We start from the raw sequence: 26565 nt of genomic DNA on the forward strand, positions 1-26565 counted from the left end.
CTGCCGCCCCGAGCTACAATAAAGATCTGTGAAGTTATTTGGATTTTTACAAATTATCTTTGAAAAACAGGGTCCTGAAAAAGGGACGTTTCTTTTTTTGTTGAGTTGAGTTTATTTCACTTTTATCTACTTCACTTGCTTTGGCAATGTTAACATACATTTCCCATGACAATAAAGCCCTTAAATTGAAGGTGGGCCAGGCTAGGCAAGACAGGGAAGCCAGCCCAGCCAGATAATGATAACAGTAACATTGTGGTTGGGTGACTCTTTCTTTCTCTTCCTCTCTGTCAGTGACTGCTGTAGCTCCACCCCTGCGGTGCTGATGTCGAATTTCAAATATCACACCACTCTGCTGATCCCGCCCACATGTAGGACCACATAGAAATAGTCAGAAGTGGCTCAAAAATCTAATATTTCTCCCTGGAACTAGACCTAGACACAGGCGCACAGTAAATCTTCTCTATAAACACAAACCACAGTCATTTGCTTATCCCAGTTTGTTTTAGCTGTGACTGCAACATCCACAAATATATAGAAGCATCTCTCAGTTGAGTTGAACTAGTGCTGTTCAGTAGGCTAGCTGTCAAACATTTTGCGTGCCGGGTGGTCGATATTAGACCAAGAAGAAACACTTCGAATTGCGTGGAAGCCCAAAGGAGAAAAGATGCTACCGACTCGTGTGGGAATCACCGGGCTGACAGCATGTTGCCTGGTGTTGCTTTCCCACTGTTTTGCTCCTACAGGTAAGGATGTGAAGTCAATTGTATCATGCAAGATGCTTATGATGCGTATTTTTGGGGCTGACTCCGGCTGAGTGCAGAGCGGGTTTTGCCCTTGGGATTCTCTGGTCTAAACGATCTGACATGGAATTTGACATCTTTAAATTACTTATAACATATGACATAGTTGTCAATTGCCTATATTTCAGTGATATTTTTATTTTATGCCTGACATGGAATTGTAAATGCAACCGTGCTGCTCACATAGAATAAATGGCTAAATTGACATTTTCTGAATTAATTTCTGTTTTGGTGCTTAAAATACCAGTCGAATGTTCAATTAAACCAATGTTTATACCCTCGTGTCCTAGGCTGAACTTGTAATAGTGGGTTTAGTGCGCAGGAAGGGGGCATGTTCTTGACATTGAGAGTCAAGCGCTAACAGCTTTTCAAGACATTTTCCTTTTCAAAGCCGATTAAAGATTAACTTAACCTATAATTTTCGTTGACAATATGTTTATCTATAAAAGTTCAAATGTATCTATTTCGTCCATATGAACGGAAGCTACGCTCGGGAAGTCGATTGGCTGTTCTTCAAATAGTATGTAGCCGCGAGCCAATCCGAATGAGAAATAGGCTCGTCACATCCGGTAGGTCCATATGTCAAAGCTGTCTGGTTTTACCTGTGGCCTTGACGTGTTGGAGGAAAAAGACGGTTGTCAACGAGAAAGGGCGCGGCAAAAGGGCGTCTAGCCCAGCTTCTATACCGTGTGGCAAGAGGTTATTTAGCCCTGCTTCTGTGCCATGTATGGAGGAAATAGAACTTGGTTTTATTTTACACCTGAAGGATAGACTATTTTGCTACAAAATTCTGATTGTTGCAGACCTTCTTGATCACTAATTTTATGCATTTGTAGGTTAGATGTAGCTTAATGTCAAAATACATTCTCAATTGGCATTTAAAATCATAGCTTTTGTCTTCAACAATGAAATGTAATAGGCGTATTAATAGATGCATGTTATGAGGATATGTTTATCACCTCAAGAAAAGTCTGCTTCCTTCTTTAGATGTCTTGATATGATAAAAATCCACCAACTTCCTTCACCTTTACTTCTGTGGCCCCCAACCAGCAACCCACAGTAGGAACTAAACACACTATCATACAACTCACATGTCCATTAACTTATTTGCTAACATTATTACAATTTATTACATTGTATTGTATTGCAATGCATTAACAGCAGTCGGGGCAAATTCCTTATTGGTTTCAGTAGGTAGGCTAAGGGTGAACTTACCGACCTCTAGGTTAATATTGTGTTGTGTATTAGTCTAGTTGTGGCTCCATTCTGCCACCCCGTTCTACTGTTATCCCTCAATCTTTAAGGTTGCATCCCAAATGGCAACATATTTCCTTTAAAGTGCACTACTTTTGACCAGAGCCCTATGGGACGATGCCATTTGCGATGCAGACTAACTCCTGCTCCCAGGGATTTGAAGATTAGAACTTCCATCCAATGTTTATAGTTCAAGGTATTCATTAATGTAGCAATTAAATCTGCTGCTGACATGTGCAGTGTGTGTGTGTGTGGCCCCCAACAGTAGGTCAGCTGTTACTGTATGTGTGGGGCCCCAATATTAGGTCTGCTGTTAATATATGTGTGGGGCCCCAGCAGTACTGTAGGTCTGCTGTTACTGTATGTGTGGGGCCCCAGCAGTACTGTAGGTCTGCTGTTACTGTATATGTGGGGCCCCAACAGTAGGTATGCCGTTACTGTATGTGTGGGGCCCCAGCAGTAGGTCTGCTGTTACTGTATATGTGGGGCCCCAACAGTAGATCTGCCGTTACTGTATGTGTGGGGCCCCAGCAGTAGGTCTGCTGTTACTGTATATGTGGGGCCCCAACAGTAGGTCTGCTGTTACTGTATATGTGGGGCCCCAACAGTAGGTCTGCTGTTGCTGTATGTGTGAAGCCCCAAGGGGCTGTATTAGTTGACACCATGGAGAATAATGGGAAAATCCCTGTAGAGTTGCATCAGTGGTTCTAGAATAGAATAGATTCTAGAATAATCCCCTTATGAATCATGCAGCCCCAAGAGCATCTGATAGGCATCGCATGATGTACATTCTCCTAACACACCAGATCTCTCAATCAGTCACCAGTGGCATGCAAAAACACCATTAATAACCTCACAATGAAGGTCCAAGTGGAATTGGATGAACTAGTATAAACCAAGTGCAGTCAGATGAACTAGTATAAACCAAGTGCAGTCAGATTAACTAGTATAAACCAAGTGCAGTCAGATGAACTAGTATAAACCAAGTGCAGTCAGATGAACTAGTATAAACCAAGTGCAGTCAGATTAACTAGTATAAACCAAGTGCAGTCAGATTAACTAGTATAAACCAAGTGCAGTCAGATGAACTAGTATAAACCAAGTGCAGTCAGATGAACTAGTATAAACCAAGTGCAGTCAGATTAACTAGTATAAACCAAGTGCAGTCAGATTAACTAGTATAAACCAAGTGCAGTCAGATTAACTAGTATAAACCAAGTGCAGTCAGATTAACTAGTATAAACCAAGTGCAGTCAGATTAACTAGTATAAACCAAGTGCAGTCAGATGAACTAGTATAAACCAAGTGCAGTCAGATTAACTAGTATAAACCAAGTGCAGTCAGATTAACTAGTATAAACCAAGTGCAGTCAGATTAACTAGTATAAACCAAGTGCAGTCAGATTAACTAGTATAAACCAAGTGCAGTCAGATGAACTAGTATAAACCAAGTGCAGTCAGATGAACTAGTATAAGCTGAATGCAGTTGGATGAACGAGTTTAAACCAAAAATGCAGTTAGCTGAACTAGTACAGACTGAGTTCTGTTGGTTTAGCATCTTGACAGAAGACCATCAGTGCACATGTCACCTAGTTCTAAATTAATCTGTGGCTATGGAAAGACCAAGCCCTGACCTTTGGCAAGATTTGTGTTTACATACAAACACTTATCTCGCCGTGGGTGTGTGTTTGCCAAAACAAGCAGAAATGCATAGGCAAACTAACTTAAAGAAACAAGCCTGTCACACACAATGACAAGGGCGTTGATGAGGACTCCAATATTAGCCTCACCTTTGACCTATATGGACCTTCCTCCTGTTGTCATCCAGTGTAGCCTTTCATACACTTCAACTAAAGCTGCAGAGACGGTTGGTGTTGCTGCTAAACAACATAGTCTTTTCAGCTCTAGTTTTACATTGACATTCTAGTAATTTAGCAGACACTCTTGTCCAGAGTGACTTACAGTTGGATTCATTCATCTTAAGATAGCTAGATGGGACAACCACAAATCTCAGTCATAGTAAGTACGTTTTTCTTCAATAAAAGGAGCTATCAGCAAAGTCAGAGCTAGTAAGGCGGATGAGTTACGTGCTAGTCTTGGATTACTTAAGATACTCTTTGAAGAGGTAGGGTTTCAGATGGTTTCTGAAGATGGGCAGGGACTCTGATGTCCTAGCTTCAGGGGGAAGATGGTTCCACCATTGGGGTGCCAGGACAGAGAAGAGCTTTGACTGGGCTGAGCGGGAGCTGCCCTCCTGTAGGGGTGGGAGGGCCAAGAGACCAGAGGTGGCAGAACAGAGTACTCGGGTTGGGGTGTAGGGTTTGCTCCTAGCCTGAAGGTAGGGAGGGGCAGTTCCTCTTGCTGCTCCGTAGGAAAGTACCATGGTCTTGTAGTGGATGCGAGCACTGGACTGTGGAACTGCCAGTGTGGAGTGGACTGGAAGCCAGTGTGGAGTGGACTGGAAGCCAGTGTGGAGTGGACTGGAAGCCAGTGTGGAGTGGACTGGAAGCCAGTGTGGAGTGGACTGAAGTCAGTGTGGAGTGGACTGAAGCCAGTGTGGAGTGGACTGGAAGCCAGTGTGGAGTGGACTGGAAGCCAGTGTGGAGTGGACTGGAAGTCAGTGTGGAGTGGACTGGAAGTCAGTGTGGAGTGGACTGGAAGCCAGTGGACTGGAAGCCAGTGTGGAGTGGACTGGAAGCCAGTGTGGAGTGGACTGGAAGCCAGTGTGGAGTGGACTGGAAGCCAGTGTGGAGTGGACTGGAAGCCAGTGTGGAGTGGACTGGAAGCCAGTGTGGAGTGGACTGGCCAAGCCTGGAAGCCAGTGTGGAGTGGACTGGAAGTCAGTGTGGAGTGGACTGGAAGCCAGTGTGGAGTGGACTGGAAGCCAGTGTGGAGTGGACTGGAAGCCAGTGTGGAGTGGACTGGAAGCCAGTGTGGAGTGGACTGGAAGCCAGTGTGGAGTGGACTCGAAGCCAGTGTGGAGTGGACTGGAAGCCAGTGTGGAGTGGACTGGAAGCCAGTGTGGAGTGGACTGGAAGCCAGTGTGGAGTGTGCGGAGGAGAAGGGTGACATGGGAGAACTTGAGAAGGTTGAACACCAGGCAGGCTGCAGCTTTCCAGTTCAAATATATAACAGGTTACATGGAGGACATTTGGGGCTATTGGAAAGTCCATTGCAGACTAGGGGCTGGTGTTTAGTGAGCACGTTCTTTCTCTTCCATCCGCAGCAAAATCAGTGTTGAAGGACCTTACATGGTCAAGTTGTCATCAAGCAGGCAGGCAGTGTTTATTCATAGAACCTGATGGAGATTGGGAGGTGGGGACTCTCTCTATAAAATGTTTCTCACTCTCTCTTTTTCTCTCTCTTTTTTCTCCTGCTCTCTCTTTCTATCCCTCTAACTTCCTCTCTCTTTTTCTCTCTCCTTCACTGTCTCTTTCTATCTCTCTCGCTCCCGCCTCCCTCACTCAGCAGCACGGCTAGATCAACGTGATTTCCATTGTATGTAGGCAGCCATATGAAGGTCTATTCAGGTCATGGTGTAACTTGGTCATGATGCTAACCTTTTGAAGACAGTAGGTGTACATTACAAGAAGTGAGCACTGTCTGTCTGCCAATAGGGCTTCCTGTATTTCACAGTGAGCCAGCAGCAGTGGATAGGTCCTTACAGGAAATGGGCCGCATCCAACAAGCACCTAACTACATTAAGGCCCTGTCCGGATGGCAGCTGTGGTCAGCTGTGTGTCTCTGCTAAAGGTGCAGCTGTTTATTCACCAACACCCGCCCGCAATTGCTAATAAGCCATCCACAACCGCCAGATCCACTGTAATTCTGAGGCCCACACCCAACTCTAACCCACACATATAGAACATGCCCTATAGGCTAAAACGGTCAAGACGGCAGAAGATTTTTGACATCAGTTTGACCAGTTGTAAGGAAAAAGAAAGCTGTGAAAACGACCGACCCCAACGTGTTTCTGATAAAATGTGCATCGAAGCCCAACTGAAATCTTATGTGGTTCAAATCAGATCAAAGTGTATTTGTCAGTAACGAGGCTGCGCTACATACAGTGAGGCTATAACAGTAGCGAGGCTATAACAACAGGCTGTATACAGTAGTGAGGCTATATAATGCTGAATACAACAGGTGTAGTAGACCTTACAGTGGAATGCTGAATACAACAGGTGTAGTAGACCTTACAGTGGAATGCTGAATACAACAGGTGTAGTAGACCTTACAGTGGAATGCTGAATACAACAGGTGTAGTAGACCTTACAGTGGAATGCCGAATACAACAGGTGTAGTAGACCTTACAGTGGAATGCTGAATACAACAGGTGTAGTAGACCTTACAGTGGAATGTAGGAATGCTGAATACAACAGGTGTAGTAGACCTTACAGTGGAATGCTGAATACAACAGGTGTAGTAGACCTTACAGTGGAATGCTGAATACAACAGGTGTAGTAGACCTTACAGTGGAATGCTGAATACAACAGGTGTAGACCTAGTGTAGCTGAATACAACAGGTGTAATGAGGCTAGACAGTGGAATGCCGTAATACAACAGGTGTAGTAGACCTTACAGTGGAATGCTTACTTACAGGCTCTAACCAACAGTGCAAAAAAGGTATTAGGTGAACAATGGGTAGATAAAGAAATAAAACAACAGTAAAAAGACAGTGAAAAATAACAGTAGTGAGGCTATATACAGTAGTGAGGCTATATACAGTAGTGAGGCTATATACAGTAGTGAGGCTATATATACAGTAGCGAGGCTATATACAGTAGCGAGGCTATATACAGTAATAAGGCTACATACAGTAGTGAGGCTACATACAGTAGTGAGGCTATATACAGTAGCGAGGCTATATACAGTAGCGAGGCTATATACAGTAGTGAGGCTATATACAGTAGCGAGGCTATATACAGTAGTGAGGCTATATACAGTAGTGAGGCTATAACAGTAGTGAGGCTATAACAGTAACGAGGCTATATACAGTAGTGAGGCCATAACAGTAACGAGGCTATAACAGTAGCAAGGCTATATACAGTAGCGAGGCTATAACAGTAATGAGGCTATATACAGTAGCGAGGCTATATACAGTAGCGAGGCTATAACAGTAATGAGGCTATAACAGTAATGAGGCTATAACAGTAATGAGGCTATAACAGTAACAAGGCTATAACAGTAATGAGGCTATAACAGTAATGAGGCTATAACAGTAGTGAGGCTATATACAGTAGTGAGGCTATATACAGTAGTGAGGCTATATACAGCAATGAGGCTATAACAGTAATGAGGCTATATACAGTAGTGAGGCTACAACAGTAACAAGGCTATATACAGTAGTGAGGCTACAACAGTAACAAGGCTATATACAGTAGTGAGGCTATAACAGTAACGAGGCTATAACAGTAGCGAGGCTATATACAGTAGCGAGGCTATATACAGTAGTGAGGCTATATACAGTAGTGAGGCTATATACAGTAGTGAGGCTATAACAGTAACGAGGCTATATACAGTAGCGAGGCTATAACAGTAATGAGGCTATATACAGTAGTGAGGCTATAACAGTAATGAGGCTATATACAGTAGCGAGGCTATAACAGTAGCGAGGCTATATACAGTAGCGAGGCTATAACAGTAATGAGGCTATATACAGTAGTGAGGCTATAACAGTAATGAGGCTATATACAGTAGCGAGGCTATAACAGTAGCGAGGCTATAACAGTAGCGAGGCTATATACAGTAGCGAGGCTATAACAGTAATGAGGCTATATACAGTAGTGAGGCTATAACAGTAATGAGGCTATATACAGTAGCGAGGCTATAACAGTAGCGAGGCTACATACAGGCACCGGTTAGTCGGGCTGATTGAGGTAGTATGTACATGTAGATATGGTTAAAGTGACTATGCATATATGATGAACAGAGAGTAGCAGTAGCGTAAAAGAGGGGGTGGTGGGTGGCGGGACACAATGCAGACAGCCCAGTTAGCCAATGTGCGGGACCACTGGTTAGTCGGGCCAATTGAGGTAGTATGTAGATATGTACATGATTGTATAGTTAAAGTGACTGTGCATATATGATAAACAGAGAGTAGCAGCAGTGTAAAAGAGGGGGGGCACACAATGTAAATAGTCTGGGTAGCCATTTGATTACCTGTTCAGGAGTAAAAAGATTGAAATGCTATCAGATTGTATGATGAAGACAGCACCTCTACAGACGGTATCTAACGGAGCAATGCATTCTCTCAAGAAATCATATGTCTCCACTCCTGTTCCCAAGTCCAAATTTAGCCTACATTTGGTTTATAATTTACCTGCAAGAAAGGCTACATTCTGCAGGAGTTATTATTAAGGCTGCGTGAGAGGTTATAGACCTACAGTCCGTGTCCAGATTTCACTTTCCATTTAACCCATCTGAACAGTAGGCTACAGTTCCCTTGACATTTTAAGTCCCGTCTTGTGACGGTCAAATGTGTATAGTGTCTCACAATCACACAGAACACTGCTATCCTCCTCTTTCACCACATCTGTCCCAAACATTTCTTTTCAGGCCCTCCCTTCTCTTTATTTTCAACTCTCCTTTTGCAGCTTTTGTCTTATTGAATGAAATTTCAACCATGTCCTTAACTTTTTCTGCCTGTTTCCCGAAAGCATTTGGCGATTGGCTGTGTAGGCTATTTGGAGTGCAGCTAGGCCCGAAAGCTTAGTCTTATGCACTAATGCCAGATAGCCTACAATAATAAAAATAAGAAGCCCAAGAAGCCTGTTGATAGAAATTGCACTAGAATTATACATTGATGGATATTTTGAAGGTATTGTTTCTCTTTATTTAACCTGCCTGCCACACACATCCGCCAATATTTAATGACCATGAACCCGTCCGCCCCGCGGATATAACTGTGGGACTGCGGGTTATGAGTCAACCCCCTCATCACTAGTCTCTGCCTCGCTCTGTCTATTTGTCTCTGCCTCACTCTGTCTATTTGTCTCTGCCTCACTCTGTCTATTTGTCTCTGCCTCACTCTGTCTATTTGTCTCTGCCTCGCTCTGTCTATTTGTCTCTGCCTCACTCTGTCTATTTGTCTCTGCCTCACTCTGTCTATTTGTCTCTGCCTCACTCTGTCTATTTGTCTCTGCCTCACTCTGTCTATTTGTCTCTGCCTCGCTCTGTCTATTTGTCTCTGCCTCACTCTGTCTATTTGTCTCTGCCTCACTCTGTCTATTTGTCTCTGCCTCTGCTCTGTCTATTTGTCTCTGCCTCACTCTGTCTATTTGTCTCTGCCTCACTCTGTCTATTTGTCTCTGCCTCACTCTGTCTATTTGTCTCTGCCTCACTCTGTCTATTTGTCTCTGCCTCTCCTCCCCCGTGGGTCAAATTGTGTGGGGATGGCATCAGGCATAGGAAGGAGAATGCAAATCAGGTGACTTGCCGGTAATTCCATTTGCAAGACAGACATGCGGGCGGGCAGACAGACATGCGGGCGGGCAGACAGGCATGCGGGCAGACAGGCAGGCAGGCGGACAGACATGTGGGTGGGCAGACAGGCAGGCAGGCAGGCGGGCGGACAGACATGCGGGCGGGCGGACAGACATGCGGGCGGGCGGACAGACATGCGGGCGCGCGGGCAGGCAGGCAGAGACACCTAAGAATGTGCTGATTGGTGAATAAGGAAGGTTGCTTATAATGGCTTTTTGGTTCATAGAATCAGAGATTATTATGCAATAGTTTACAGGCTGCATGCAGAGCTAGTTTGAATGTGATCTGTTGGAACTAATGAAAAGTACCCTGCTGGTAGAACTGTGTAGATTTGTTAAAGTAACGTTCCACTCGAAATACAACAGGATTTTCCCACTCACTTTGTCTGAAGTCAATTCTTTTCTGGAGTAATTGTGAAGAAAACCAATGCAATACAATACAACTATTATCCCTCAAGGAAACACGTCAGAGAAATCACCCCATATTTGTTATCTTGATTTAGTTTAGTCACAACCTCAAAGACAAATGAAATGCCCCTATATGGTGACTCACTGCACATACAGTAACCGTACAGACAGTAGGCGGACTGCATTAAGTGGGCCCATAAGGAAGTTAAGTAGACAGGAACCAAACTTCTATTTTATGATTATGTCTGTTTAATAATAATTAACTGTAACCTGAACAGTGTGCCACAAACAAACTTCCTCCGTCTTCTGTGCTTGGTTACTATGCCAAGTGCATGGCTTAGTTATCGACCAATGATACGCACGACACGCACACAAATACACTCTGACGTCACGACACGCCCACACTGGGAGAGAGGGCTATGTATAGCTATGGCGTGGTCCAACCTTTCCAGCCAGATGGTTTTGGGTTCAAACGTAAGCTAGACTTGGCCTCTGTCGTTGATAACGTCTCACATTCAAAGCTAGTCAATGGAAAGAGGTTTCCATTCAGAACTGCTGGGCTTTTTTATTTTATTTTTTAAGATAAACGACTTACAACATCCTGGGAAAATAACTCTCTCCCACTGCATTTCAATTAGAGACTAAGTTGAATGCAGCACAAGTCCTCTATTACACAATGTATATCTAATCCTATAGGCTACAAAGAGAGAGTGCAGCACAAGTCCTCTATTACACAATGTATATCTAATCCTATAGGCTACAAAGAGAGAGTGCAGCACAAGTCCTCTATTACACAATGTATATCTAATCCTATAGGCTACAAAGAGAGAGTGCAGCACAAGTCCTCTATTACACAATGTATATCTAATCCTATAGGCTACAAAGAGAGAGTGCAGCACAAGTCCTCTATTACACAATGTATATCTAATCCTATAGGCTACAAAGAGAGAGTGCAGCACAAGTCCTCTATTACACAATGTATATCTAATCCTATAGGCTACAAAGAGAGAGTGCAGCACAAGTCCTCTATTACACAATGTATATCTAATCCTATAGGCTACAAAGAGAGAGTGCAGTACAAGTCCTCTATTACACAATGTATATCTAATCCTATAGGCTACAAAGAGAGAGTGCAGCACAAGTCCTCTATTACACAATGTATATCTAATCCTATAGGCTACAAAGAGAGAGTGCAGCACAAGTCCTCTATTACACAATGTATATCTAATCCTATAGGCTACAAAGAGAGAGTGCAGCACAAGTCCTCTATTACACAATGTATATCTAATCCTATAGGCTACAAAGAGAGAGTGCAGTACAAGTCCTCTATTACACAATGTATATCTAATCCTATAGGCTACAAAGAGAGAGTGCAGTACAAGTCCTCTATTACACAATGTATATCTAATCCTATAGGCTACAAAGAGAGAGTGCAGCACAAGTCCTCTATTACACAATGTATATCTAATCCTATAGGCTACAAAGAGAGTGCAGCACAAGTCCTCTATTACACAATGTATATCTAATCCTATAGGCTACAAAGAGAGAGTGCAGCACAAGTCCTCTATTACACAATGTATATCTAATCCTATAGGGTACAAAGAGAGAGTGCAGCACAAGTCCTCTATTACACAATGTATATCTAATCCTATAGGCTACAAAGAGAGAGTGCAGTACAAGTCCTCTATTACACAATGTATATCTAATCCTATAGGCTACAAAGAGAGAGTGCAGTACAAGTCCTCTATTACACAATGTATATCTAATCCTATAGGCTACAAAGAGAGAGTGCAGTACAGTATGCTTGGGAAGGGAGATTTGTGACCCAGAGAGAGAATGGTAGACATAGTTGTGGCGTACAGTCTAACATACTATACACACAGATGCCTTTTGAGTGAGTACAGTGGGCTATGCTGCTGGAGGTTGAGCGTCTTGTGACCTAGAGAGAGAATGTTAGAGAGAACACAGTATGCAACTTGAGAGGCTTGTGACCCATTTGTAGATGATGGGACAGAAGATTAGCAGGAGAGAAAATTAAAACACAGACAGGCAGAGAGGAGAAGAGAGGAGAGGGGAGAGACAGAGAGAGAGAAAGGGGGAGGGGAGACAGAGAGGATCATGTAAAGAGAGAGAGAGGCAGAGTGCGTGTCGGGGCCAAGTAACGTCTCCGGGCGGGCTAACAGTCAGCCAGCCTCGTAAATGTATCACCACTCTCTCCAAGAACAGCTGGAATAGGATGGGGGGAAACTATTCCTGGAACCTCCACATCTGGTAGTGTGTGTGGGGGACTGTGTGTGTGTGAGGGACTGTGTGTGTGTGTGGGACTGTGTGTGTGTGTGGGACTGTGTGTGTGTGTGTGTGTGTGTGTGTGTGTGTGTGTGGGGGTGTGGGACTGTGTGTGTGTGTGGGACTGTGTGTGTGTTGGGTTCACTGGAAACACAGCCACAGTCTTGGCGGATACAGTGCCTGTGTAATTAAGCATTTGAGGCGAGGGGTTCAGCAGTCGTTTTTTCCCATGAAAAGCCCTGATTGATCAAGTCAGGCCAACATTTCTCAATACAAGATCGTCTTATGATATTACAGTCCCACATCTCTACATGAAGGTGTGAGCATTGGTGACATCACATGCCAATAGACAGAGCAAGCAACCTCTATCTTCTGAATCTACTTCACTAACTCTCTGTGTAGCAACCGACTTTACGACTTGAGTCATGCTGGTGTAGCCGCGGTTACTACTACAAGTGTCAACAATTGACAGCTTGAGTTCAGAAAATTCCTGGTGTTGTGTCCGGTTGTGCCCCACCTCCCCCTGTTGCTCTCACTAGTGCTCTTGTTATGAGTATTTTGAGGAATGTCCCTCAAGGGCCAATCAGCAGCGGGTGGTGTGATTATGACTCCTCCCCCCTTCCATTGTCTTAAAGAGACAGCCTCAGGCTCTGACTCATACTCTGTTGCCTCAGGCACAGTGGAATTTGACAGTGGAGGGAGATAAACTGACTTAGTGACCGAGACCTTGCAGAATATTGAAGGCTCCATGCTAGCTTTACCTGATGGCTCTCACTTCCTTGTTGAAGACATCTTCACTTTGATTGGTCAGATGAGTTCAATGAGGTTGTGACCTCAGCAACCCAAAATAAACTGGGCCATTTTGGGGTTAAATCTCATTTCACTGTTGAATAGGCTAGTCAAACAGTAACGTGGTATTCATTCATAGGCCTACTGGCAGAAACTAAGTGAGGATTTTTCTTTATTTCCTTGCTCAAGTCTGTACAGTAGGTCTATAAGTTGTTTAACTTTCCCTTACCGGATGCTGTATATGTGGGCCAATGGTGTGTGCCTGTGAGTTGACACTTGTGTGTGTTCTGTTTCGGCAACATCTTGTCCTGCACTAATTTCCTTCATTTGAAGGTTTACATGAGAAACACACAAACAGTAGTTGCCAAGCAACAGTCTTGAGTGCATAACAAAATGGCCATCAAGTTCTCACTGTCTGCTGAAAGACAATGAGATACAGTAGCTCCAGTGTGTGACCGATAAGAGATAAGTCTCTCCCATGGGAATCTCCTTCACTTCCTGTTTAGAAATGCTCCATATTGTAGTCTTTTTTTAACCTAAAATCCTGTTCCTTTATCTTTGGACTCTCACTACTGTAGCTCTTATCACACATAATTGCTGGTCCCAGAGGGGCACTACAAAACATTGTAGAGGATGTGTTCTTCTCACCAACAACTAGATATAATCCCAATCTTAATGGCCGTCAGATGACTGCCCTCTGTTGTCAGTGAGCGTTGTTGAACATGAACTAACCGAGGGAAGTTACTTAGTTAAATGTTAGTTAACATCCGTCACTACTACAGACCTATTCTATCCTCTGCGTGAGCCTAATGTTATGTGGTACTAGTGTCGCATGACAGAAAAGATGTATAATTAATTATTGCCCTATATTGTAAAAAGTTACTGAATCTGTATCAAATACACTCTGTTAAACTGTCGACCTTGTATATTATATTTGTACTACCTATATTTTAGGCCGTCATTGTAAATAAGAATTTGTTCTTGACTGACTTGCCTAGTTAAATAAAGGTTAAATAAATAAAACCATTTGTTTTTTAAAATTACACTAGTAAAGATCTATAAAAGATTTAAAAAAATTATTCCCCTAGATGCTGCGTATACATGTGGGACAAGTCAGTTCAGGTGTGGCAACGGGAAATGTATCACCAGCCGGTGGGTGTGTGACGGAGGTGATGACTGTGGTGACGGAACTGACGAGCTGCCAGCCGCCTGTGGTGAGTAACTGACTCTTCCTCCTCTTCTACTCTTCTTCTCTCTCCTCTTTCTTTTCATACTCTTCTTCCTCATCCTTCGTCCTCTTCTTCCTCATCCTCCTCCTCCTCTTCAGATAAGATAGAACTGCTAAGATGTGTCACACAGACTCTAATGTCTCTATCTGTTCATGTCTCTCTGTGTCTCCAGAGGCTAAGACCTGCCTGCCCACTGAGTTCAGCTGCGGAGGCCCACTGAACAAGTGTATCTCCGGAACGTGGCACTGTGATGGCAAAGCTGACTGTGACAATGGAGCTGATGAGAAGGGCTGTGGTAAGATAACAGTACGGATGTAGGATCTTAATTTGATCACCCTGTTGCAGGAGAACTTTACTGCAATGCAGAACATTTAACATTTGTAGTGTATTTGAAGTTTAAGAAGGCTTATGAAGTTCGTAAATTTCCACTTTGAAATTTGACTCAAAATGTCCATTCATTATAATCCACGTAATAATTCACATTTCCGGTTGCTGCAGGATTATTTTCCTTCTGAAGCAAACTGTCTCAAATTAAGATCCTACATATTTACATTCACTAGTCTAGTCCAATAGTGTATATGCTGTAGCCAACTCTTCTATCGTTGTCATACCTGATTACACTGCAGTCATCACCATACCGAAGACAAACTGTTCTGTTCAACACTGATTACCTCTGTAGTTAGTGCATGATGATGTGATAAGACTCCAGTTTGTAATCACTAACTGGTACAATCACCACATGACTATGGTCCTTGTGTCTACTCTGCACCCATTGAACCCTTAGACAAAAACCTCTCATTCTTTCAGTGACAATAACATTATTTACAGATATAATAACATCTTAAAGGCACAATAGAGTACAAATACTGTCACCCAGTCCCAAACCTTCCATATCCCTAACCCTGCAGCCCTCGCTCTCCCTTCCTCCCTCCAGCCGCAAAGAACTGCACCGACAACGAGTTTCGCTGCTCCAACGGTCAGTGCATCGCCGTCTCCTTCGTGTGCGACAAGGACAACGACTGTTCCGATGGTTCTGACGAGACTTCCTGTCCCACCGCCACCTGCGGTCCCAACGCCTTCCAGTGTAACAACACTGTGTGTGTCCCGCGTCTCTGGGCCTGCGACGGCGACGCCGATTGTGCCGACGGTTCAGACGAGTGGCCCCAGAACTGTGGCGGGAGGGACACCAAACCGACAACAAAGCCCTGTGGGCCACATGAATTCCACTGTGGGAGTGGGGAGTGTATCCATAGGAGTTGGAGCTGTGATGGAGGCAAGGACTGTCTGGATAATTCAGATGAAACCAACTGCAGTGAGTGGAAGGGTTTTTGACAATATTCAACTCTGCTTCTGTCCTTTCTCTCTGAAACATTTGTGTTTTTTTCAAAAGCAGAAATATGCTTATTTAGTTAAGCGTTTACAAAAACAAATGTTCATCTTCCAAAGATATATATATATATATACTGTATAAACAGATACTAAACTAAGGGACTCTTCAGAGAAAATCCCAATCGCTCTTTCTTTATGTGTCCATCTGTCTTGTTGTATTGTTTATCTAACCTCTCTCTCTCTGTCTCTCACTGTCTCTCTCTCTCTGTCTCTCTCTCTGTCTCTCTCTCTGTCTCTGTGTGTAGGTCGGCCCACTTGCCAGCCAGATGAGTTTCAGTGTAATGATGGCTCCTGTATCCATGGTAGCCGTCAGTGTGACCGCCAGTTTGACTGCAGGGATCTGAGTGATGAGATGGACTGCAAGAGCGGTGAGGCTCAGCCCTAATGGACACACACACACACACACACACACACACACACACACTCTCCCTATAGCTGTACTATATGTCTAATAATATTCTATTCTTTCTTATTCTCCCCCAGTGGATGCGTGTGAGGGCCCGAATAGCTTCAGGTGTAAGAGTGGGGAGTGCATCACCGTGGACAAGGTGTGCAACGGGAAGAAAGACTGCCGAGACATGTCCGACGAACCTATCAGGGAGTGTGGTGAGTTGGAACCGTAGAGATATTCTGCGTCCCAAATGGCACCCTAATCCCTGTTTCGCCCGCTACTTTTGACCCTGGGCCCATAGGGAACTCCCTTTACACCCACATACCATTCAGTGGAAAACAGAGGAGAGAGACCACATCCCAGCTAGGAGAATATGATAGAGACAGCTAGCCAAGTGGTTCAGGCCAGTCTGGTCTGGCCAAACTAGTTAGTGGTTGTAAAGAGTGAGGTGACTGGTTTAGTCTTGCCTAAGGGAAAAGGCTGTCATCATGGACATTGAGGATAGGATGATGGTTGTTTCTTATAGTTTTCTACATAGATATATTTCTTCTAACTGATTTCCGGTCTGATTCTGCAGGCAACAACGAGTGTTTGACCAATAACGGCGGTTGCTCTCACACCTGTACCGACCTGAAGATTGGCTTCAATTGCTCCTGTCCTGCTGGGTACAGTCTGGGGAAGGACAACAGGAAATGTGAAGGTGTGTGGAAATAAATGTTAATATGGCACTGAGACTCTGAACTCAGATCAGAAGATTGTAATGACTGAGCTCTAAGTCACTATAGTGACGAGTGCCGGATAAGATCGCAGGACATTGGATTTGGATCAAATCATACTATGAATTGCCACAACTGACCCCTGACCCTATCTTCTGACCTCTAACCCTGTTTTCCTCCTCCTGTAGACATTGATGAGTGTGCTGACCCAGACACCTGTACCCAGATCTGTGTGAACGTCCTGGGAAGTTACAAGTGTGAGTGTGAGGAGGGCTATGAACTGGACCCCAAGACCAAGACCTGCAAGGCTGCCACAGGTACGTGTGAGATGGAGGGACACACTAGCTAAGCTACATTCTGACAGCCACCCCGGCATACCACTTAGAATGGATGCTTGATAGATTGCTTGCTAGTGTAGATATATGAACAGAGCCTTGGGAGCAATTCTGATATAGTCTGAACGAATTAAAGCAAAGAAGAGGTTTCGGTAGCTTCTCTGAGGCCTCATTATTAAACAACTTTCTAAATGAGATGTAAATATAGTAAAGTGGCAGATTTGAGGCCCACTTTTTTTTACTGGAAATGACAACTTTTATGTTGTGATGTAAACAGTTGGGTAAAGTGGCAGACTTGAGGTCGAAATGTAAAACCTTCTAAATCTAGTTGTATGTCTTCCAGGTACTGTCCCCTACCTGTTGTTCACCAACCGCCACGAGGTGAGGAAGATGACTCTGGACCGTAGCGAGTACGTCCCTCTCATCCCCAGACTGAAGAACGTGGTGGCCCTGGACATGGACATGCCTGGACACAAGATCTTCTGGTCTGACCTGTACCACAGGAAGATCTACAGGTGAGGACCTGCTGGGGGAAGGTGTGTGTGTGTGTGTGTGTGTGTGTGTGTATGTGTATATATCTCTGCAAACAGACAATATACAGTATTTGTTAGTTAACAAACATCTATTTTGTCCTGCACCCTTCCCCAGCGCCGACATGAACTTGGCAGGGAACTCCTCCCACCACAACGTGGTGATTGACAGCCAGATGGAGGTGCCGGAGTGCCTGGCCGTCGACTGGATTCACGGTAACATCTATTGGACGGACAGTGTGCTCCAGACCATCTCCGTGGCAACCACGGACGGAACACGGCGAAAGACACTGATCGGCGAAGGACTGGAGAAACCAAGAAGCATCGTGGTGGACCCAGCCAATAAGTAAGAAACTTGGGATTTGATTGATTGATTTTATTAACCTTGTTTTCATCAGTATCATGCTCAATAGGGCGTTGACTGCCATGAAAAGCAAAAAGATAAATCTTCGACAGGATTCTTTTGTTGTCGAACATATTGGAATAATTGAATGAGTGAGGATCTCTTTCGCAACAAGAAACATGGCAGAAGCTCAACGTGTCTGTGTGTGTGATTTTCTCTAAAGACCTCCAGATGTTGTGCTGAAGTGTGTTTGAGGTCGGAGTTTTGACTGACGGTACTGTGTCTGTTTCCAGCTTCATGTACTGGACTGACTGGGGCAACGAGGCCAAGATCGAGAAGAGTGGGCTGAACGGAGCCGACCGCGTCGCCTTGGTAACGGACAACATCGTGTGGCCCAACGGCATCACTCTTGGTAAGAAGAGTCCACTGATTGGACACTGCAATATAGTGATGTGTGATTGGGCACATTGTAATTTGCTGTCTCACGTGATTCTTATACTCGTATACAGAACAGTTGAGATTTTGTGTTGTGTTATTGTTGGAAGTTCTATCATACTGTAGGTGTACATTATTTACATTCAAATAATCTGCCTCGTTATCAGGCGTGGAAGCAGTGTTTATAAGTGAATGATTATACAGTTGGATTTGTCTAACGCTCCCTGCCTCTGGAACAGACATGGTTAACCAGCGTCTGTACTGGGTGGACTCTAAGATGCACACCCTCTCCAGCATCGGCGTAAACGGAGGAGGACGACACACACTCATCTACAACGAGGACAAGCTGGCTCACCCCCTCTCTCTCGCCGTCTTCGAGGTAAATAGTGATGGAATGTGGACATTAAGGTCTCCCTAACCTGAGTTCCATCTGGAGTATAGTTATGGGCAGGTCCTAGAGGAATTGTAGGAAGGGAAAGAGAGACTTAACTGAACCAGTAGAGTCCAGTCCATGTGGGCAATGGTTACAATCCAACCTCAGAACCTCCTCTAGATCCCTGGGTCGAGCACCATGGTCTCCCCTCTCTACCCTGGCTGTGGCTCCAGAACCTCCTTTAGGTCCCTGGGTCGAGCACCATGGTCTCCCCCCTCTACCCTGGCTGTGGCCCCAGAACCTCCTTTAGGTCCCTGGGTCGAGCACCATGGTCTCCCCCCTCTACCCTGGCTGTGGCCCCAGAACCTCCTTTAGGTCCCTGGGTCGAGCACCATGGTCTCCCCCCTCTACCCTGGCTGTGGCCCCAGAACCTCCTTTAGGTCCCTGGGTCGAGCACCATGGTCTCCCCCCTCTACCCTGGCTGTGGCCCCAGAACCTCCTCTAGATCCCTGGGTCGAGCACCATGGTCTCCCCCCTCTACCCTGGCTGTGGCCCCAGAACCTCCTCTAGATCCCTGGGTCGAGCACCATGGTCTTCCCCCTCTACCCTGGCTGTGGCTCCAGAACCTCCTTTAGGTCCCTGGGTCGAGCACCATGGTCTCCCCCCTCCAGCCCACACCAACCTGGCTGTGGTAGCTTTAATTAAAGGGGATTTCCAGGTTGAGTCTTATACAGCAGCTCGGTTTATGAGTTTAGCCATGCAGCTAGCCAGCTGCTGTATTACAGAAATCCATCCATGTAGCTGCTGAATGGAGACCAAACTGATCTTATAGTATCCAGGTCATAGGAGGTTAATAAGCCCCATATCTGAAACTGTTGGTTTCCCCCAGATACATTAAGTCTTTGTTTGTGGATGAATTTGTAAGTACGCTATGTACTGACTATGATATGCTATGTACTGACTATGTACAGTTGGTTAACATTAAGTACTGTATGTACTGACTATGTACAGTTGGTTAACTTTGTGTACTGTATGTACTGACTATGGTATGCTATGTACTGACTATGTACAGTTGGTTAACATTAAGTACTGTATGTACTGACTATATACAGTTGGTTAACATTAAGTACTGTATGTACTGACTATATACAGTTGGTTAACTTTGTGTACTGTATGTACTGACTATGATATGCTATGTACTGACTATGATATGCTATGTACTGACTATGTACAGTTGGTTAACATTAAGTACTGTATGTACTGACTATGTACAGTTGGTTAACATTAAGTACTGTATGTACTGACTATGTACTGACTATGTACAGTTGGTTAACATTAAGTACTGTATGTACTGACTATGATATGCTATGTACTGACTATGATATGCTATGTACTGACTATGATATGCTATGTACTGACTATGATATGCTATGTACTGACTATGTACAGTTGGTTAACATTAAGTACTGTATGTACTGACTATGTACAGTTGGTTAACATTAAGTACTGTATGTACTGACTATGTACAGTTGGTTAACCTAGTTTTTCTTCCTGTGTCTCTTTTTTCTGGTTTCTCTCATTTGTTTCACAGGAGAAAGTATTCTGGACCGACATGGGTGATAGAGCGGTCATGAGCGCCAACCGCCTGACAGGAAATGACATCACTGTACTGGCGGAGGACCTAATGCAGCCAGAGGACATCATTGTATACCACAACCTCAAGCAGCCCATCGGTATGGCAACGCACGCTTTTGAAAAACATAACAAATCTTACATGAATAACTGTAATTAACTTTAAAAGCTGAATCAGGTGGTCTAACACTCACTCTCTCTCTCCCTTTTCTCTCTCTCCTATAGGAAAGAACTGGTGCACAGAGAAAAACTTTGTGAATGGAGGTTGTGAGTTCCTATGTCTACCTGCTCCCCAGATCAACCAACACTCCCCCAAATACACCTGTGCCTGTCCTGATCACATGACCCTCGGCCTGGACATGAGGAAGTGTGTGGCAGGTATGTGTTTTCCTCTGTCGAACCCTATGGAACTTTAGAGGAGAAGGTGCAACTATTGCCCTTTATACCACCTTTCCTGCAGTCAAATGACCAGATCGCCCACCTCGTGGGTGGAATGTTATTCATATCTTCATTATTAATCATCATTAAAATCTGTTTAAGACCAAATATTTTGTAGTTAAAAGCTAGTTCAAAAGCCAATGGATGTCAGGGTTAGTGTTTATCCTCATACTCACTGTTCATGGTCATTGAACCTTTTCTCAAACTAACTGACACGTTCTTGTGTGTCTAACCTCTAACCTTTGGTGACCTTTAACCCTGTCTCTTATCTCAACAGCTCCAACAACTCCCGCTCCTTCCACCACTCCCAAAACTGCAGCTCCCAGCCCTACCAGGGCCCCAACCAAACAGCCAGCTGGTCCCACTTCCACCACAACTACAACTACCACAACTACCTCCTCAGCCCGCCGGGCCCAGCCTCAGGACCCTGATAGGTCCTCGACCACTCACAGTCCACAGGAAACTGCGGTCACAGGTCAAAGTGGCTATGTTGCCATGCCCAAAGTAGCTGAGGCATCACACCATACTGTGCTCTACATTGTCTTACCTATCAGTGAGTATTTTACCTTGTAGTATCAGCATAATGTCTAGTGCACTGATAAATACAGTAGTACTGTAGTAACCTACTCTCTGTTTATGTGTTGACTTATGTGTTGATATACACTGAGTGTACAAACCATTAGGAACACCTGCTCTTTCCATGAGACTGACCAGGTGAAAGCTATGATCCCTTATTTATGTTATGTGTTAAATCCACTTCAATCAGTGTAGATGAAGGGGAGGAGACAAGCCTTGAGAGATTTGAGACATGGATTGTCTACGTGTGCCATTCAGAGGGTGAATGGGCAAGACAAATGTTTAAGTGCTTTGAACGGGGTATAGTAGTAGGTGCCAGGTGCACCGGTTTGAGTGCGTCAAGAACTGCAACGCTGCTGGGTTTTTGACTCTCAACCGTTTTCCGTGTGTATCAAGAATGGGCCACCAACCAAAGGACACCCAGCCAACTTGACACAACTGTGGGAAGCATTAGAGTCAACATGGGCCAGCCTCCCTGTGGAATGCTTTCGACACCTTGTAGGGTCAATGCCCGACGAATTGAGGCTGTTCTGAGGGCAAAGGGGGGTGTAACTCAATATTAGGAAGGTGTTTCTAATGTTTTGTACACTCAGTAAAACACATATCATTGTAAAAGTTAACCTGGCTTTACCTACCATACTTTATCAACAGCAACAATTACAACAACAAGAACTGACCTTTGACCCCCTATCTCCTCTCTCCAGTGATGATGTGCCTGGTGCTGTTTGGTGCAGTGTTGCTATGGAGACACTGGAGGCTGAAGAACACCAACACCATCCACTTTGACAACCCTGTGTACCAGAAGACCACAGAGGACGAGTTGCACATCTGTAGAAACCACAGCCAGGATGGATACACCTACCCACAGGTACTGTCACCTAGCAACCCACCAATCAACCCAGTCACTGTCTTATTACTTATGTAGACTACACGTGTCACCAGGGTTAGAGTTCATTCCATTTAAATTCTCATACTGTGTTAAGATCAATTCCATTTCGATTAAGTGAAATAATGGGATGAATTGCCCATTGTTTTCCTATGTGCAGTTGCAATCCACTTGACCCCAATCCTGCAGGTGTTCTGCAGTGGCTAATAGAAAGCATGTGGTGGTTTTCAGTGTTGTGTGACTTTGTGTTTATGGTTATTTTCTGTCTCCCCTCACAGAGACAGATGGTGAGCCTGGAAGAAGACCTGGCATGACTAGTAGAAGAAGAAGAACAAGTGGATATGAAGAATTGTATTTAAAGAGAGATTGTTGTTTGAAAAAGTGACAAACATAAACCGATGGAGGTCATTTTAACCCTAATGCTACTGACACGTCCTTTCCAATCCTATGATGATGACTTCATCTCGATGACCTAAGTTCCTGGCTTCCTGTTCCGAAGATTCCGTTCCGACCTCAACACTGTGCTGCCATCCAAGATGAAGAAGAAGGAAAAAAGAAACTCAGAAAGAATAACTTGGTTGCCATGGAAACCCACCCCCAAAAACAAGGAATGGAAGAAGAAGAAACATATACAAACGGAATCACACAAAAAATGACTTGGTAGCGTTGTGGTCTCGAACACAACCCTGAAGAGAAAAAAAACATTTGGAGGCCATTTTGTCAAACATCGGAAGGACTTGAAAATGAAAGACACAGTAAATGCACAGTTGGACTGTAGTCGTCCGTTCTTTCATAATGTAAGAGTTCTTACCTAGGTGGCCTGGTCCCAAATGTATGTATTTTAGGCTAACTCCTCGTCAGAGAGAAGAATAAATGTCTAAGCACATAATGTACAGATTTGGTACCAGGCTAGGTCCTGGACCTCGGCTATTTGACACAAGGAAGTTCAAAATGACAACCATCTAACACAGCTTCATCTTTGTTTGTTTTTGTTACATATCACTTAGCAGCTCTTTTGTAAATGAGTGTACATTTGGCTACTTACTGTAAAATAGGCAAACTTTTGTTCCAATGTTGCATAAGATTGTGCATAGCACTGTACAGAAGACGTCCTACACTTCCAACCCATTTGATTCTTGAGTTCAGTTGGATCCCACTTCCTTTGTCAGCCTGACGAAAGCACTAGAAAACACAATTAGCACAACATGAAGGATGTGTTGAAGATTGTGGGTTTAAAACAGGCTGCAGTCAAAAAGCTGTCTTGTCATATCTTTTGAAGGTCGAAAACGGTACCTAGTTTGTATGTTTATGGTGTACTTAACAATGGACATTGAGACCTCTGGATGGCCTTACCATCTGACATTGACACATGCACGTGCCTAGTCACTTAGCACCAAACATCACCACATCTTAAAGTGGAGACTTTCCCAGGGGGGACATTGAACTATGGTGTGACACTACTCTGAGGTGAAACGTGTGAGTTGTCGGCCCTAGTCTGAGTTGAAACGTGTGAGTCGTCGGCACTAATCAGAGCTGAAACTTTTGAGTTGTCATTGGTCTCTTTACATATTGGTGCCTTTGCCATCATCAATGCAAGCATTTCTATACTCACTCCAGCAATGTGTGTAATGTCTAGTGACGTACATGTTCTTACGGTATGTGGTATACAGTGTCTAGAAGAGCCCAAATGCCTTATGACCTCCTTTCACTATAGTCAACTATAGCTGACATGATAGTTATCTTGCCTTGGCACGTGCAGCAGAGATGGTCTCTTGGTAAATATGATCTTATAGCCCCTGTCAACTGTTGCCTTACACAAGTTAGTGAGTTGAGTTGTTGCCTTATTGCCATCTATCTGGTTATGGCTTTACACGTCTTGTGCATTTTTGATATATTCCAATTTGTGCATCAACAAGTTACATCCAAATCAATAAATCGATGAGCATTGTTTTTGTGGCCAATTTTAAAGATGGCTGAATGCCTGTAGCTGAAGGCTAGTTGAAGGCCAGCAGCTGAAGGCTAGTTGAAGGCCAGCAGCTGAAGGCTAGTTGAAGGCCAGCAGCTGAAGGCTAGTTGAAGGCCAGCAGCTGAAGGCTAGTTGAAGGACAGCAGCTGAAGGCTAGTTGAAGGCCAGTAGCTGAAGGCTAGTTGAAGGCCAGTAGCTGAAGGCTAGTTGAAGGCCAGTAGCTGAAGGCTAGTTGAAGACCAGCTGAATGCTAGTTGAAGGCAGCTGAAGGCTAGTTGAAGGCCAGCAGCTGAAGGCTAGTTGAAGGCCAGTAGCTGAAGAGCTAGTTGAAGGCCAGCAGCTGAAGACTAGTTGAAGGCCAGCAGCTGAAGGCTAGTTGAAGGCCAGCAGCTGAAGGCTAGTTGAAGGCCAGCAGTTGAAGGCTAGTTGAAGGCCAGCAGCTGAAGGCTAGTTGAAGGCCAGCAGCTGAAGGCTAGTTGAAGACCAGTAGCTGAAGGCTAGTTGAAGGCCAGCAGTTGAAGGCTAGTTGAAGGCCAGCAGCTGAAGGCTAGTTGAAGGCCAGCAGCTGAAGGCTAGTTGAAGGCCAGCAGCTGAAGGCTAGCTGAAGGCTAGTTGAAGACCAGCAGCTGAATGCTAGCTGAAGGCCAGTAGCTGAAGGCCAGTAGTTGAAGGCCAGCAGCTGAAGGCTAGTTGAAGGCCAGTAGCTGAAGGCCAGTAGTTGAAGGCCAGCAGCTGAAGGCTAGTTGAAGGCCAGTAGCTGAAGGCCAGCAGCTGAAGGCTAGTTGAAGGCCAGCAGCTGAAGGCTAGTTGAAGGCCAGCAGCTGAAGGCTAGTTGAAGACCAGCAGCTGAAGGCTAGTTGAAGGCTAGTTGAAGGCCAGTAGCTGAAGGCTAGTTGAAGACCCGCAGCTGAAGGCTAGTTGAAGGCCAGTAGCTGAAGGCTAGTTGAAGACCAGCAGCTGAATGCTAGCTGAAGGCTAGTTGAAGGCCAGTAGCTGAAGGCTAGTTGAAGGCCAGTAGCTGAAGGCTAGTTGAAGACCAGCAGCTGAATGCTAGTTGAAGGCCAACTAAAAGCCACTGGTTTATGTCTGTATGCTGCTCACTGTTCTAAAGAGTTAAGCCATGAAGAAAACACCTTCCGTTTGATTTTTTTATTGAGGTGGAAAGCTGACAAAATAAATGATGGTGAATGATGTTGAATGACATCCTGGTATGATATGAAGATACTAATTATTATTTTTGAGAATATGTATATAGTTTGTATGTTTCTGTAAATACTACATCCTCAGTTCACTGTGGTATCACCCTGTTCATTTTGTACATTTTAAAACGTGAAAAATGTTGTACATATTACAGATTTGTTTTATTTATTTATATATATATACACATGTATAAATATCTTGATTGGATGTTTTATTTTCTTAAGCTCTCCTGTCTACTGTGAATAGTTACACAGTTGTTAATATTGTCCCATCATCATAACCAACCAACCAATGTTCATTATCCATTGAATCATTATCTTGGTTGTGTGAATGACACTGCTGGTTCTGAACAACAGTGTAAAGTTCAGATCCATATATAGATATACATCTATGGTTCTGGTGAAGTTGATGTTTGTTCTGTTATATGGTTATGTTTTCATTCACAGCTGATTGAAGATCTTACATTTTATAGACTAAATTGCGCAGTGTTTTATGACATCAGTTGTGGTGTGTAAAGCACAATGTTGTGTATCACCCTAAGATGTACGAGTCCACAGGACAGAGCTCCAACTGCAGCTTGCCTGTTACATGCAAATTGCTCTTCTTGTTGAGTCTTAATCTTCCTGTTCAGAGAATCCAATCTCAAAGTGACCGTTGTATAGTTTGTGTTGTGATTATTTTGTTTAATAAAAGATAAATAATGATCAAGTTTTATCCGTCACGTCTCTTTCGTCCCACTGCACAGATACTGTCTTCCTTGTACGGCTGTGTCATCGTTAGAACAAAAAACCACAGAACCTGTACTTAACGTTCTAGCCACTGCACATACTGTATTACTCATCCCGTTCCTGATAACGGTGGGAAGCCAATCTAATAAGGCTTTTTGATGTAGGCTTTCAGTTTCACTGTTTTTTTCGGGGCCGAAGACCTAAGCTACAACTTATTTTTGTTCTCGGTCAGTTGTTGTTAATGCTTCATAAGGTTGTTTTTTGTGCTCAGTATTGTATTCAGTCTCTCTGACATCATCTCCTTCCTGCCAGTGTGTTTCACAAAGCCTTTTACCACCAGTGTAAGTCCAGCTTTTGTTATCACGTGTCAAGGTGAAGATG

The 26565-nt window shown here is 44.2% G+C and overlaps 1 protein-coding gene across 1 annotated transcript; it reads left to right on the forward strand.

The window, feature by feature from the left end:
- The first annotated feature begins 394 nt into the window (after positions 1-394).
- ldlrb (low density lipoprotein receptor b) lies at positions 395-24512 on the forward strand. The gene is made up of 17 exons (XM_065001367.1): positions 395-743; positions 14106-14231; positions 14419-14541; positions 15181-15558; positions 15881-16003; positions 16119-16241; positions 16604-16726; positions 16931-17059; positions 17421-17592; positions 17726-17953; positions 18244-18362; positions 18625-18764; positions 20350-20491; positions 20616-20768; positions 21106-21381; positions 22109-22272; positions 22569-24512. The coding sequence occupies exons 1-17, from the start codon at positions 665-667 to the stop codon at positions 22602-22604; spliced, it is 2634 nt and encodes an 877-aa protein (XP_064857439.1). The 5' UTR covers positions 395-664; the 3' UTR covers positions 22605-24512.
- Positions 24513-26565: the final 2053 nt, after the last annotated feature.

This window comes from Oncorhynchus nerka, linkage group LG15 (assembly GCF_034236695.1).
Source record: "Oncorhynchus nerka isolate Pitt River linkage group LG15, Oner_Uvic_2.0, whole genome shotgun sequence".
NCBI classification, from domain to species: Eukaryota; Metazoa; Chordata; class Actinopteri; order Salmoniformes; family Salmonidae; genus Oncorhynchus; species Oncorhynchus nerka.

Excerpts from the sequence above, each read along its gene's own strand:
- ldlrb (XM_065001367.1), top strand. The coding sequence starts at position 665 with ATGCTACCGACTCGTGTGGGAATCACCGGGCTGACAGCATGTTGCCTG. Across the intron at positions 16,004-16,118 it reads TGAGATGGACTGCAAGAGCG|TGGATGCGTGTGAGGGCCCG; the intron begins GTGAGGCTCAGC and ends ATTCTCCCCCAG. Across the intron at positions 20,492-20,615 it reads CAACCTCAAGCAGCCCATCG|GAAAGAACTGGTGCACAGAG; the intron begins GTATGGCAACGC and ends TCTCTCCTATAG.